The 15,103-nt window shown below is 48.0% G+C and overlaps 1 protein-coding gene across 1 annotated transcript in view; it reads left to right on the forward strand.

Annotated features, from left to right (window-relative positions):
- The first annotated feature begins 8,007 nt into the window (after positions 1 to 8,007).
- arhgap23.L (Rho GTPase activating protein 23 L homeolog) overlaps positions 8,008 to 15,103 on the forward strand; it is a 42,401-nt gene continuing 35,305 nt past the window's right edge. The window contains exon 1 of the mRNA XM_041577325.1: positions 8,008 to 8,477. Coding sequence (XP_041433259.1) covers positions 8,424 to 8,477 — 54 coding nt within the window. The 5' untranslated portion in view covers positions 8,008 to 8,423. The remainder of the gene's footprint in view (positions 8,478 to 15,103) is intronic.

The raw sequence follows: 15,103 nt of genomic DNA on the forward strand, positions 1-15,103 counted from the left end.
TGCAAATGATTCAGGGGTTCGGCCGAATCCAAAATAGTGGAGTCTTTACCCGGGTGCCACAGCAACAAAAACATATAAAAATGAAAAAAGCTACTGCAGTCTCAGGATTTGAAAAATAGCAAAAATAAGATTTATTTAAACAGAAAATACATGCAGAATACTCAACGTTTTGGTCCGATACACAGGGCAGAGACATGCGCTCAGATTCGGGGAGATTAGACGCCCAGCGACAAATCTCCTCCTTCTCAGGTCAAATTTGGGCAGTTTCGGAAAACGAATCGCTCCAAGTGCCATCCCGCCGGCGATTTACATTGTAGCTGTTGGGAAGGCAGATAAGTGGCCGTAAAAAAGAGGAGGTTTGTCACCAGGCGACTAATCTCCCCGGATCTGAGCGTGTGTGTCTCTGCCCTTAAAGCCACTGCTTATCAACCGGTCACTAATCTCTTACTTTCTGTCTGTCCCCATGGGCTGTTCGAGGCTGCTGGGAGTTGTAGTTCAGCTGTAGGTGTTGCGCCTGTGATCTCCTGGTCTGACAGGTATTGGTGCATTTCTCAGGCGGTGCGATTGTGTGACTCCGGAAATGTTTGTGCTATTCATAAACTAGTTACACACACACACATGTAATTGTTCTGCACAGATACACAGGCTCCACCTCCTTCATATCCTGACCCCTGCACAATGACCTGCCCCAGTTAAACGACTGGAAATTCCATTTAGTGGGATTCGGTTTCCATGGCAACGCTTCCTGTCTCTGTGTGTGTGGATGGTGAAGTATGAATGGCGTAACGGATATGAGAGCAGTCGCCTCATCCGATGGTGGCATTCCCCAGCCACTCCCGTCTAGACCCCAGAAATAACCTTATCAGTCTATACTGTCACCTCGGAGTTGCTCTGTTTCAGGGCTAATAGTGGCACACACACACTGCCAGTTCAGACTCAGTACACCCTGTATCACTGACGCTGCTCCACACGTCGCTGGGGATTGTAAAATTCTGAACCATTGTGCGTTTGTTGTGGGCCTGACTCAGTGGCGTATTCAGTAGACTGTGCTGCCATTGGGAAAAGGGGGGACCTGAACCCCCCAAAACCATTCCACCTGCCTGTGATGTGCTCCCTGACATCCTTACATATATATGTTAATGACATTGAGCAGGACCATACGAGATCCTCACATTTGGCACGGTCGGAACAAAATCACCCAATTTGGCCACCCCACAGTAGGCCAAATTGTGCTGATCTGATCTTTGACCAGATATGGGTCAGACAGGGCCTCCCGAGGGTCAACATCTTTTATCGGACCATGTGGCCGGCTTGACACTGACAGAACATTTAGGTTATGGTTAGAAAACCATCCTTATCTCAACCAACCTTTCTTCAGCTCCATAATATCCAACCCTGAAACCTTCGGGCACTTTTTGAGGTGCAGGGAGCCCTGTGTGCTGTACGGGGAGGCAGGAGTTAATGGCAAATTTCCTGTTTCACTAATGACATTTTTTCCCCGGATTGAGGAAACAGATTCCATTGCATGTGACATGCGGATGTGAGTCTGACACACACTCAAATATATTCTCCATTTCCCATTCAGTCCCCCTCAGTGTGAGTACCAATAATGTAGAATATTTCAAAGCCCAGTCAGTATCTTTCAGAACATAAATGACATTTTCAGTGGCCCCCAACGTTCCAGGAGAAGTTGAGACCCGGCCAGTATTACAAACACTGCCACCAGCACCCGCACATTCCACACTGCTCTGTTCTAGAACATGAACCCCACTCCGCAACATCACGGGACACACAACGGCCTTCTGGAACCTGTGCAGACCCACTTTGTCTCTCTGTGTTTTATAAAAATCAGTTGATTGCCCCCCATGGTGGCATTCATGATAAGAAAGCTTCCTGGGCACCGATATAATCATTTAAATCTTAGACACCATTTCAAGATGGCACCCATGTAGGTCCCATCCCCTCCCCCCCATCTGAAACATTGGATCACTAGTTGTCGGACATCTTCAGGTCAAGTCCCACTTGGAGGTCCAACATTTGGGTTTTGGAATATCAGACGTTCAGCCAGGGTTCCAAGAATTTCTAGGGTAGCATAATTCTCACCCCGGACGTTGTCGGTCGTCTTCTTTTCATGCCCCACTTCAAGGTCCAACGGACGTTCAGTCAGGGTTCCAAGAATTTCTAGGGCAGCAAAGTTCTCACCCCGGACGTTTTCAGTTCAAGCCCCACTTGGAGGTCCAACATTTGTTCATAGGAGAAACAGCCAATCAGCCAGAGTTACAAGAATTTCTAGGGCAGCAAAGTTCTCACCCCGATTCCCACCCTTACTGGACTTCAAGGTACATTGGGCAAAGAGACAATCTCCCCAACTATTGGCAGACTTAGCCCCCTTCCACTGCTCTAAGAATCCCTCGGGGGGCCAGCCCCACAGTTTGGGAACCCTAATCCTTTGATATATCATTCAATGATGTCAGTGGTCAGGTGCAGTCTACTGAAGAACACTACTAGGAAGAAGCCCAACTATCTCAGTCATTTCTGGTGAGAACCCACCCTACCAAACAGCTCCTGTCTTCATCCCAACAGAAGCCAAAGCTACAGACCAATCAGAACTCTTTGCAAGAGTTGGCCTATTTGCCAGATGATATTGTGCCAGTTCTTTACTACCACTTCTTTAATCCTCTTACCCATCCTTAAAGATAATGAACCGACCAATCCAACCAACATGGCAAGGAGCAAGTCGGATCTCTACCTTTCTAGGAAACTCTGTCCATCCCAGGCTTTTGAGTAACATGGGAGGAAGTGTTACATAGAGAATAGTACACCACTTATGATATGTGACACAGAGACAGCATAGGTTAGTCAGTCTTTAGGGACCTTCTGACAATAGCAAATCGTGTCACGGAAAACAAGTGACAAACTTGTTACCCACAGGATGGTACCCACCCGTCAGTCTGAAATGGAACGGTGTGAAGTCCCGAAGGTTGGAGAAATTGTCGGGACTATTGCAATTGTCGAGGCTGCAAGGAACAGCTGAGATGAGCTTTCTGATATAATTGAGGAAGGTACTTGGTACGCGAGAGGGGGGTAAATATTAAGAAGATAATTTGGAGGCTCCTCATCTTTTCTTAGTACCTCATTGCCAGACATGTCCATTGTCACATGTTGGTTGTATCAGTTCCACCTTCAGACCTGCCTTTGGACCCTCAGAACATAAGATCGATTACTTTCTGGATCCCTGTCTGTCAGCAATGTGACTGGCCAAATAACTCATAAAGTCAAACTAGTCCTGATTTTATAGGCTGCCTGACCAATCAGTGAGCAGATACCTACTTGGTCTCCCATCAGCAGAGGACCACATCAGTCCATTAATGCTGAACTCTTGCCATGGGCCTGTCTAGGTCACTATTATGAACCAATCGTTGGGTTCAGGAACCAAACAATCATATCAACTGGATCAAAGGCCAAATATCTGCTCATTTGGAAACCTTTATTTGTCACTGACATACACAGTTTAATCGAGACCTTTCTCAAATTCCATTTGTCACCACTGCCCGACCAGGGACTCAATATGAAGCAATTCCCCTCCAAACCGAGTTCTCCCTTTCACCCCATCAGGATCTTATTTCTGTATGTCAGTCTGTTCCTTCACCCGTTTCCCATAGGTCTCCCCTTTTTCCCCTGCCCCTTGTGTATAAAAAGTTCCCCTTTACTATCTCACTATTAGCAGGTAGAGAAGACCTTAAGTTGCCTTAACCAAAGCAGTGTCCCCATCAAGGTCTCTCTCTTCCCCATACCCTCGACATTTTTGCCTCCCACGCATGAAAACATTTGTGGCCGGTTGCACTGAAGCTGCTTATTTGTACATATATGGCTGCTACTAATCTCACTCTCCTCCTCTCACTCCCTTTCCCTTCTTCTTTCTGTCTCTCTGTTCTCTTCCAACAGCCTCAGACTGAAAGTAATGGCTTCCCCATTTCCACTAGTCCCTCGCCATTAGGGTCTGGCCACACGAGCAGTTTCGAGGACAAATCACCTCTTCTTCGGGGCGACAATCTCCCCGAACCGCATTCCCCCTGCCGGCTAAAATGAAAATCGCCTGCGCCAATGCACGTGCGGCGCTTCGTTTTCCGAAGTTGCCTCACGAGGAAACTTTAGGCGACTTCGGAAAACTAAGCGCCGCACGTGCATTGCCGCAGGCGATTTTGATTTTAGCCAGGGGAGGGCAGGGGAAAGGCAGTTTGAGGAGATTGTTGCCCTGAATTTGTCGCTGGGGCAAGTAATCTCCCTGAATCTGTTCATAGAGTTGTTCTGCTGCAGCTCGTTATTATTATTAACATTTATTTGTATATTTATATAGTCTCACTTTATCCTGCCCGAGTCTATTGCCCCTGTCAGTCTCCAATACCCTCTTCCTCTATCCCACCCCAGCCTTTACTTACACTCTACCCCCAGTCTATTCAGTGTCTCTTGCCCCTCTCTCTCTCCTCAGTCTGTCAGTGTCTCTTGTCCCTCTCTCTCCCTCAGTCTGTCAGTGTCTCTTGCCCCTCTCTCTCTCCTCAGTCTGTTAGTGTCTCTTGTCCCTCTCTCTCCCTCATTCTGTCAGTGTCTCTTCTCCCTCTCTCTCACCCTCAGTCTGTCAGTGTCTCTTGTCCTCATCTCTCCTCCCCTCCAGTCTGTCAGTGTCTCTTGTTCCCTTCTCCTCCTCAGTCTGTCAGTGTCTCTTGTCCCTCTCTCTCTCCTCAGTCTGTCAGTGTCTCTTGTCCCTCTCTCTCTCCTCAGTCTGTCAGTGTCTCTTGTCCCTCTCTCTCTCCTCAGTCTGTCAGTGTCTCTTGTCCCTCTCTCTCACCCTCAGTCTGTCAGTGTCTCTTGTCCCTCTCTCTCTCTCCTCAGTCTGTCAGTGTCTCTTGTCCCTCTCTCTCCCCTCAGTCTGTTAGTGTCTCTTGTCCCTCTCTCTCCCTCAGTCTGTCAGTGTCTCTTGTCCTTCTCTCTCTCCTCAGTCTGTCAGTGTCTCTTGTCCCTCTCTCTCCCTCAGTCTGTCAGTGTCTCTTGTCCCTCTCTCTCCCTCAGTCTGTCAGTGTCTCTTGCCCCTCTCTCTCTCCTCAGTCTGTTAGTGTCTCTTCCCTCTCTCTCCTCATCTGTCAGTGTTCTTCTCCTCTCTCTCACGCCCAGTCTGTCAGTGTCTCTTGTCCCTCTCTCTCTCCCTGCAGTCTGTCAGTGTCTCTTGTCCCTCTCTCTCACCCTCAGTCTGTCAGTGTCTCTTGTCCCTCTCTCTCTCTCCTCAGTCTGTCAGTGTCTCTTGTCCCTCTCTCTCCCCTCAGTCTGTTAGTGTCTCTTGTCCCTCTCTCTCTCCTCAGTCTGTCAGTGTCTCTTGTCCCTCTCTCTCCCTCAGTCTGTCAGTGTCTCTTGTCCCTCTCTCTCTCCCCTCAGTCTGTCAGTGTCTCTTGTCCCTCTCTCTCTCCTCAGTCTGTCAGTGTCTCTTGTCCCTCTCTCTCCCCTCAGTCTGTCAGTGTCTCTTGTCCCTCTCTCTCCCCTCAGTCTGTCAGTGTCTCTTGTCCCTCTCTCTCCCCTCAGTCTGTTAGTGTCTCTTGTCCCTCTCTCTCTCCTCAGTCTGTCAGTGTCTCTTGTCCCTCTCTCTCCCTCAGTCTGTCAGTGTCTCTTGTCCCTCTCTCTCTCCCCTCAGTCTGTCAGTGTCTCTTGTCCCTCTCTCTCCCTCAGTCTGTTAGTGTCTCTTGTCCCTCTCTCTCCCTCATTCTGTCAGTGTCTCTTCTCCCTCTCTCTCACCCTCAGTCTGTCAGTGTCTCTTGTCCCTCTCTCTCTCCCCTCAGTCTGTCAGTGTCTCTTGTCCCTCTCTCTCACCCTCAGTCTGTCAGTGTCTCTTGTCCCTCTCTCTCCCCTCAGTCTGTCAGTGTCTCTTGTCCCTCTCTCTCTCCTCAGTCTGTCAGTGTCTCTTGTCCCTCTCTCTCTCCTCAGTCTGTCAGTGTCTCTTGTCCCTCTCTCTCCCTCAGTCTGTCAGTGTCTCTTGTCCCTCTCTCTCCCTCAGTCTGTCAGTGTCTCTTGCCCCTCTCTCTCTCCTCAGTCTGTTAGTGTCTCTTGTCCCTCTCTCCTCAGTCTGTCAGTGTCTCTTCTCCCTCTCTCTCACCCTCAGTCTGTCAGTGTCTCTTGTCCCTCTCTCTCCCCTCAGTCTGTCAGTGTCTCTTCTCCCTCTCTCTCACCCTCAGTCTGTCAGTGTCTCTTGTCCCTCTCTCTCTCTCCTCAGTCTGTCAGTGTCTCTTGTCCCTCTCTCTCACCCTCAGTCTGTCAGTGTCTCTTGTCCCTCTCTCTCACCCTCAGTCTGTCAGTGTCTCTTGTCCCTCTCTCTCCTCAGTCTGTCAGTGTCTCTTGTCCCTCTCTCTCCCCTCAGTCTGTCAGTGTCTCTTGTCCCTCTCTCTCCTCAGTCTGTCAGTGTCTCTTGTCCCTCTCTCTCACCCTCAGTCTGTCAGTGTCTCTTGTCCCTCTCTCTCCTCAGTCTGTCAGTGTCTCTTGTCCCTCTCTCTCCCCTCAGTCTGTCAGTGTCTCTTGTCCCTCTCTCTCCTCAGTCTGTCAGTGTCTCTTGTCCCTCTCTCTCACCCTCAGTCTGTCAGTGTCTCTTGTCCCTCTCTCTCCTCAGTCTGTCAGTGTCTCTTGTCCCTCTCTCTCCCCTCAGTCTGTCAGTGTCTCTTGTCCCTCTCTCTCACCCTCAGTCTGTCAGTGTCTCTTGTCCCTCTCTCTCCTCAGTCTGTCAGTGTCTCTTGTCCCTCTCTCTCCCCTCAGTCTGTCAGTGTCTCTTGTCCCTCTCTCTCCTCAGTCTGTCAGTGTCTCTTGTCCCTCTCTCTCACCCTCAGTCTGTCAGTGTCTCTTGTCCCTCTCTCTCCCCTCAGTCTGTCAGTGTCTCTTGTCCCTCTCTCTCCTCAGTCTGTCAGTGTCTCTTGTCCCTCTCTCTCACCCTCAGTCTGTCAGTGTCTCTTGTCCCTCTCTCTCCCCTCAGTCTGTCAGTGTCTCTTGTCCCTCTCTCCCCTCAGTCTGTCAGTGTCTCTTGTCCCTCTCTCTCTCCTCAGTCTGTCAGTGTCTCTTGTCCCTCTCTCTCCCCTCAGTCTGTCAGTGTCTCTTGTCCCTCTCTCTCCCCTCAGTCTGTCAGTGTCTCTTGTCCCTCTCTCTCTCCTCAGTCTGTCAGTGTCTCTTGTCCCTCTCTCTCCCCTCAGTCTGTCAGTGTCTCTTGTCCCTCTCTCTCACCCTCAGTCTGTCAGTGTCTCTTGTCCCTCTCTCTCCTCAGTCTGTCAGTGTCTCTTGTCCCTCTCTCTCTCCTCAGTCTGTCAGTGTCTCTTGTCCCTCTCTCTCCCCTCAGTCTGTCAGTGTCTCTTGTCCCTCTCTCTCTCCTCAGTCTGTCAGTGTCTCTTGTCCCTCTCTCTCCTCAGTCTGTCAGTGTCTCTTGTCCCTCTCTCTCTCCTCAGTCTGTCAGTGTCTCTTGTCCCTCTCTCTCTCCTCAGTCTGTCAGTGTCTCTTGTCCCTCTCTCTCCTCAGTCTGTCAGTGTCTCTTGTCCCTCTCTCTCACCCTCAGTCTGTCAGTGTCTCTTGTCCCTCTCTCTCTCCTCAGTCTGTCAGTGTCTCTTGTCCCTCTCTCTCCCCTCAGTCTGTCAGTGTCTCTTGTCCCTCTCTCTCTCCTCAGTCTGTCAGTGTCTCTTGTCCCTCTCTCTCTCCTCAGTCTGTCAGTGTCTCTTGTCCCTCTCTCTCTCCTCAGTCTGTCAGTGTCTCTTGTCCCTCTCTCTCCCTCAGTCTGTCAGTGTCTCTTGTCCCTCTCTCTCTCCTCAGTCTGTCAGTGTCTCTTGTCCCTCTCTCTCTCCTCAGTCTGTCAGTGTCTCTTGTCCCTCTCTCTCTCCTCAGTCTGTCAGTGTCTCTTGTCCCTCTCTCTCTCCTCAGTCTGTCAGTGTCTCTTGTCCCTCTCTCTCTCCTCAGTCTGTCAGTGTCTCTTGTCCCTCTCTCTCCCCTCAGTCTGTCAGTGTCTCTTGTCCCTCTGTCCATTAAGTCTGTCAGAGTCACATTCCCGCCCAGTTTGTGTCTCGCGACTCCTCAGTGTCTGTCAGTGTCACATTCCTCCTCTGTCTCTTGCCCCAGTCCCCCCTGTGTCACTGAGCTCCGCCCTCCCCTCACTCACACTCAGTCCCTCACTCACACTCACACTCAGAGCGGCTCTGTGACATCTCTCCCTCCCGTGTGTAACATCCCGTCGCCTCCAGCGGTCTCAGCACAAGGAGGAGAAGGAGGAGGGGGGAGGGCAGTGCCGGAGGAGGAGGAGAGGTCCCTGTGTCAGTGTGTGAGGAGGGAGAGCCGTAGAGAGAGGCAGCGAGTGAGCCAGAGAAGAGAGGAGGAAGGCTCCGGCCATTGCCAGGGATTCCCGGCCCCTCCACCAAATGAATGGCGTGGCTTTCTGCCTGGTGGGATCCCCGTCTCCCCCCGCCGCACAAGTAAGTGGTCGCGGCCCTGGTAGTGTTTGGCCCGGGAGGGGACGAGACCAAGTAGCAGCACGGGGGTGGGCTCGGGGGGTGACAATGACTGGGTGTGGGGAGAGGAGGCCGCTAGGCCGGGGGTCTGGGCTGGGGGTTGGGGGAGACATTTGCACTGATTTCTCCGCTTGTCTCGTGCAGCCTCCCCCCGTGGCCCAGTCTTGGGTGGGTCTCACGTTCTTTCCCCTTATGGTGGCCGAGAAGGGTCTCCTCTTCCTCCGCTTCTCCTCTGCAACCGCTCGTTCTTTATTCGGAACTTTCTATCCATTTCCCACGTACATCCGCCTTCCTTTTTGTCTCAACTACAACTCCCTCCCCTCATAACGGACACTCACAGCCCAGCAACAGCTTCTTCCTTTATTTATTATTATTTATTATTGTTGTTATTCCTATTCATGTTGTCTGTTCCCAGGAGGATGCTGGGAGTTGTAGTTTGGGATCAGCAGCTTCCCAGTTCCTATGTATAATGTCTGTTCCCTAGAGGATGCTGGGAGTTGTAGTTTGGGATCAGCAGCTTCCCAGTTCCTATGTATAATGTCTGTTCCCAGGAGGATGCTGGGAGTTATAGATTGGGATCCGCAGCTTCCCAGTTCCTATGTATAATGTCTGTTCCCAGGAGGATGCTGGGAGTTGTAGTTAGGGATCAGCAGATTCCCAGTTCCTATGTATAATGTCTGTTCCCTAGAGGATGCTGGGAGTTGTAGATTTGGATCCGCAGCTTCCCAGTTCCTATTTATAATGTCTGTTCCCTAGAGGATGCTGGGAGTTGTAGATTGGGATCAGCAGCTTCCCAGTTCCTATGTATAATGTCTGTTCCCTAGAGGATGCTGGGAGTTGTAGATCGGGATCCGCAGCTTCCCAGTTCTTATTTATAATGTCTGTTCCCAGGAGGATGCTGGGAGTTGTAGTTTGGGATCAGCAGCTTCCCAGTTCCTATGTATAATGTCTGTTCCCTAGAGGATGCTGGGAGTTGTAGATTTGGATCCGCAGCTTCCCAGTTCCTATTTATAATGTCTGTTCCCTAGAGGATGCTGGGAGTTGTAGATTGGGATCAGCAGCTTCCCAGTTCCTATGTATAATGTCTGTTCCCTAGAGGATGCTGGGAGTTGTAGATTGGGATCAGCAGCTTCCCAGTTCCTATGTATAATGTCTGTTCCCTAGAGGATGCTGGGAGTTGTAGATCGGGATCCGCAGCTTCCCAGTTCCTATTTATAATGTCTGTTCCCAGGAGGATGCTGGGAGTTGTAGTTTGGGATCAGCAGCTTCCCAGTTCCTATGTATAATGTCTGTTCCCTAGAGGATGCTGGGAGTTGTAGATTTGGATCCGAAGCTTCCCAGTTCCTATGTATAATGTCTGTTCCCTAGAGGATGCTGGGAGTTGTAGATTGGATCAGCAGCTTCCCAGTTCCTATGTATAATGTCTGTTCCCTAGAGGATGCTGGGAGTTGTAGATCGGGATCCGCAGCTTCCCAGTTCCTATTTATAATGTCTGTTCCCAGGGGGATGCTGGGAGTTGTAGTTTGGGATCAGCAGCTTCCCAGTTCCTATGTATAATGTCTGTTCCCTAGAGGATGCTGGGAGTTGTAGATTGGGATCAGCAGCTTCCCAGTTCCTATGTATAATGTCTGTTCCCAGGAGGATGCTGGGAGTTATAGATTGGGATCCGCAGCTTCCCAGTTCCTATGTATAATGTCTGTTCCCAGGAGGATGCTGGGAGTTGTAGTTAGGGATCAGCAGATTCCCAGTTCCTATGTATAATGTCTGTTCCCTAGAGGATGCTGGGAGTTGTAGATTTGGATCCGCAGCTTCCCAGTTCCTATTTATAATGTCTGTTCCCTAGAGGATGCTGGGAGTTGTAGATTGGGATCAGCAGCTTCCCAGTTCCTATGTATAATGTCTGTTCCCTAGAGGATGCTGGGAGTTGTAGATCGGGATCCGCAGCTTCCCAGTTCTTATTTATAATGTCTGTTCCCAGGAGGATGCTGGGAGTTGTAGTTTGGGATCAGCAGCTTCCCAGTTCCTATGTATAATGTCTGTTCCCTAGAGGATGCTGGGAGTTGTAGATTTGGATCCGCAGCTTCCCAGTTCCTATTTATAATGTCTGTTCCCTAGAGGATGCTGGGAGTTGTAGATTGGGATCAGCAGCTTCCCAGTTCCTATGTATAATGTCTGTTCCCTAGAGGATGCTGGGAGTTGTAGATTGGGATCAGCAGCTTCCCAGTTCCTATGTATAATGTCTGTTCCCTAGAGGATGCTGGGAGTTGTAGATCGGGATCCGCAGCTTCCCAGTTCCTATTTATAATGTCTGTTCCCAGGAGGATGCTGGGAGTTGTAGTTTGGGATCAGCAGCTTCCCAGTTCCTATGTATAATGTCTGTTCCCTAGAGGATGCTGGGAGTTGTAGATTTGGATCCGCAGCTTCCCAGTTCCTATGTATAATGTCTGTTCCCTAGAGGATGCTGGGAGTTGTAGATTGGATCAGCAGCTTCCCAGTTCCTATGTATAATGTCTGTTCCCTAGAGGATGCTGGGAGTTGTAGATCGGGATCCGCAGCTTCCCAGTTCCTATTTATAATGTCTGTTCCCAGGGGGATGCTGGGAGTTGTAGTTTGGGATCAGCAGCTTCCCAGTTCCTATGTATAATGTCTGTTCCCTAGAGGATGCTGGGAGTTGTAGATCGGGATCCGCAGCTTCCCAGTTCCTATTTATAATGTCTGTTCCCAGGGGGATGCTGGGAGTTGTAGTTTGGGATCAGCAGCTTCCCAGTTCCTATGTATAATGTCTGTTCCCTAGAGGATGCTGGGAGTTGTAGTTTGGGATCAGCAGCTTCCCAGTTCCTATGTATAATGTCTGTTCCCTAGAGGATGCTGGGAGTTGTAGATTGGGATCAGCAGCTTCCCAGTTCCTATGTATAATGTCTGTTCCCTAGAGGATGCTGGGAGTTGTAGATTGGGATCAGCAGCTTCCAAGTGCCTATTGATGCTGTCTGTTTACTTGATGAGGATGCTGGGAGTTGTAGTTTGGGATCAGGAAGATGGCAGATCATTGCTGCTGGTTTGGGAATCCAATCGTGTTGCACGGCGACTCAGAGTGTGTATCAGGGATGGCTGCATCCTGTCTGCTCTTGTTGTACTACAACTCTCAGCCTCAGTGTTGGAAGCCCTGGCACTCACACATCCTGTTTATTTTGTTTCACTTCTTATTGTATAGAGGTGGAGGCAGCAATGTCCTTATTGTATAGAGGCGGGGGCAGCAATGTCCTTATTGTATAGAGGCGGGGGCAGCGATATCCTTATTGTATAGAGGCGGGGGCAGCGATATCCTTATTGTATAGAGGCGGGGGCAGCGATATCCTTATTGTATAGAGGTGGGGGCAGCGATATCCTTATTATATAGAGGTGGGGGCAGCGAAATCCTTATTGTATGGAGGTGGGGGCAGCGATATCTTTATTGTATAGAGGTGGGGGCAGCGATAGCCTTAATGTATAGAGGTGGGGGCAGCGATATCCTTATTGTATAGAGGTGGGGGAAGCACACAAGGAGCAAGTTTCGATCAACGTGTCACATCATGTCGGTGTCAGGCCCGTGTAGTATCAGTGTTTTTAGTAAATACTTGTGGTTTGCCAACGAGGTGCCTGAATCATTGGACCGCCGGAGTGTGTGGTTACCATGGCGACAATCAGTTCAGTGGATCGATTTATTTAATCGTCTCATCCTCCGGGAGAATCCAGCGAAATCGCATGCGACTGTGAGTTTGTAGAGCGGCCGGCATTCCATTCACATGCAGCAATGTGCGTGTTTATCTGTTCTACATCAACTCCATCATATCAGCAGTTTCGAAAATCAGCGCAGCAGGACGATCATTTCTTTACATTAATTTGCAATTGGTCTTTGTTTTTTATGAGTTATGTAACTTTTTTTATTCAGCAGCTCTCCAAGTTGGCAATTTCAGCAGCTCTCTGGTTGCTAGGGTCCAAATTACCCCAGCAACCAGGTGGAGTTGTGAGTGAGAGACGGCAATATGAATAGGAAAGGTGTGAAGAAGAAAGATAAGTAATACAATGTAACAATAATAATAACAATATAACCTCAACTTGAAAGCTGGAAAGAGTCGGATGAAAAAGGCAAATCATTCAAAACTATAAAAATGAAGGTCAACTGAAAATCTGCTAAGAATGGTGTTCATTTTTTTCTTTTTTTTAATATTTACATTTTTTTATTAGTTTTCATTGTAACAAAGATTAAGTGCAATAAATTACAATATGTGTTCAGCCACAAGTTCATTTTTTTCTTTTTCTATAGTTTTTTTTTTTTTTTTTTTTTTTTTAATTATTTGCCTTTTTCTTCTGGCTCTTTCCAGTTTTCAAACAGGGGGGGGGCAGTGACCCCATCTAAATACAAATGCTCTGTAAGGCTGCATATATATAACTATTGCTACTTTTTATTACTGAACTTTCCTCTCCTATTCATATTCCAGTCTCTTATTCAAATCAATGCATGGTTGCTAGGGGAATCTAGACCCTAGTAACCAGATGGCTGAAATTACAAACTGGAGAGCTGCTGAATAAAAAGCTAAATAAGTCATAAACCACAAATAATAAAAAATGAAAACCAACTGCAAATTATATAAGAATATCCCTCTCTATATCCTACTTACCGTTTATTTAAAGGGGAACAACGCCTTTAAAGGTCATGGCAAATTCACTTGAAATCACCACTTTTGAAGCACGTAATCCAGTTTATGGTGATAATAATAAGTCATAATTCCTGTGTATTGTTGAGGAATGGGGATTTTGTTTTCTCAAGGGCACCAGATATCCGGAACATTTTATGTCAGGGCAGGGAGCCTTGGAGGCCGGAGAATGGCGTTGGATTAGAGAAGGATATGAGAGTGGGGTGAATTGAAAGTCCTGTGTCTATAGGTTCCTGTATTAGAGTTGCCCGAATGTGTCCTTGCATAATGGGCCGCAATCAATACCCCTCTCTCAAACGTCTCAGGTCTCTGTGCTGATACATTTAGAAAAATAATTTACTGTAAATGCCATGGATACCGTATCGCCATGGAAACGCCTCTTTTAATACATTCAGTGTACATTAACCCAATAACAAGCCCACCTAAAAGACAACCGTCTTGTTACAAGTCCGTCTAAAGTCGTTTTTCCCCTTAAAATTCGTTTTTTAGTTTATAAAAAAAAAAATTGCAGTTGGTCCTTTTTTGCACTGACTAGGTTACATTATTATTGGGCATTTGTCAGACTGTTGTCGGTGGGGCGTAATTACCATAGCGACCAGGCAGCAGTTAATATGGAAGATGAAGAGTTGAATCAAAGCATTCTCAACGGCTATATAAAATGGAAGACTTGTAGCCAATCAGTTGTTTGTTGGTTCCCAGGGTCAGCGACCCCTACGACTAGGCAACAAGGCAGATTAACTCAGAATCCTCATAAAATGTAACGTAAAGACCAACAGAGAAGTTGCTTGGAATAGGCTCTTCGTTAGGCGAATACTATACCCGTTGTCCAGTCGGGTGCCGCACTGATCGTAGTCGTGTTGCATTAAAAAGGTGGTTCACCTTTAAGAGTATGTTATAGAATGGCAAAACTTTTCAATTGGTCTTCATTGTTTCTTTTTGATGTCTGTCCTTGAATGGCTGAGCTCAACCTGCCAACCGATTAGCAGGATATCATGGAAAATTGCACTGATACAGTCAAGCATTAAAGGGGTGCTTTACCTTTAAGGTCAGGGCACACAGGCAGATTCTGGGAGATTAGTCGCCCGGTGACAAATATCTTCTTCTTCGTGGCGACTAATCCCCCCAGAACTGCCTCCCGCCGGCTAAAATATAAATTGCCGGCGGGATGGCACTCGGATCGATTCGTTTTCAGAAGTCGCCCGAAGTTTCCTTGTGAGGCTAAAAAATAAATCACCAGCGGGAAGGTAGGGGAGGCAGTTCAGGGAGTTTCGTCGCCGGGCGAATAATCTCCCCGAATCTGCCTGTCTGCCCTGACCCTTAATATAGAATGGTTAATTCTAAGTAACTTTTCAATTACTCTTCATTATTTATTTATTTTTTATAGTTTTGTTAATTATTTGCCTTCTTCTGACTCTTTCCAATCTTAAAAAAAACCCCAAATACTCTGTAAGGCCACAAATGTATTGTTATTGCTACTTTGTATTACTCATCTTTCTATTCAGGCCTCTCCTATTCATATTCCAGTCTCTTGTTCAATTCAGTGCATGGTTGCTAGGGTTAATTGGACCCTAGCAACCAGATGGCTGAAATTGCAAACCTGGAGAGCTGCTGAATAAAATGATAAATAATAAAAAATGATTGGAAATTGCAAATCAGTCTCTAAATCGTACTAACAGTTAATTTAAAGGTGTACAACCCCATTAAATGTGCCCTGCCTGTCACCGTCCTGTTGTATTGAGCGTGTGCCATGCTAAGCCGGGTCTTTGTGATTGTGTGAATGTGCTGTGTTAGGCACAGTGTTGTAATGCTGAAAGTATGTGTGTGTGTGTGCCATGCTAAAGCTTGTTATGCACATTGTGCCACTGTGGGGTCGGCCCCCATGGAGTATGAGCAAAT

This window comes from Xenopus laevis, chromosome 9_10L, assembly GCF_017654675.1.
Source record: "Xenopus laevis strain J_2021 chromosome 9_10L, Xenopus_laevis_v10.1, whole genome shotgun sequence".
Classification (NCBI taxonomy): domain Eukaryota; kingdom Metazoa; phylum Chordata; class Amphibia; order Anura; family Pipidae; genus Xenopus; species Xenopus laevis.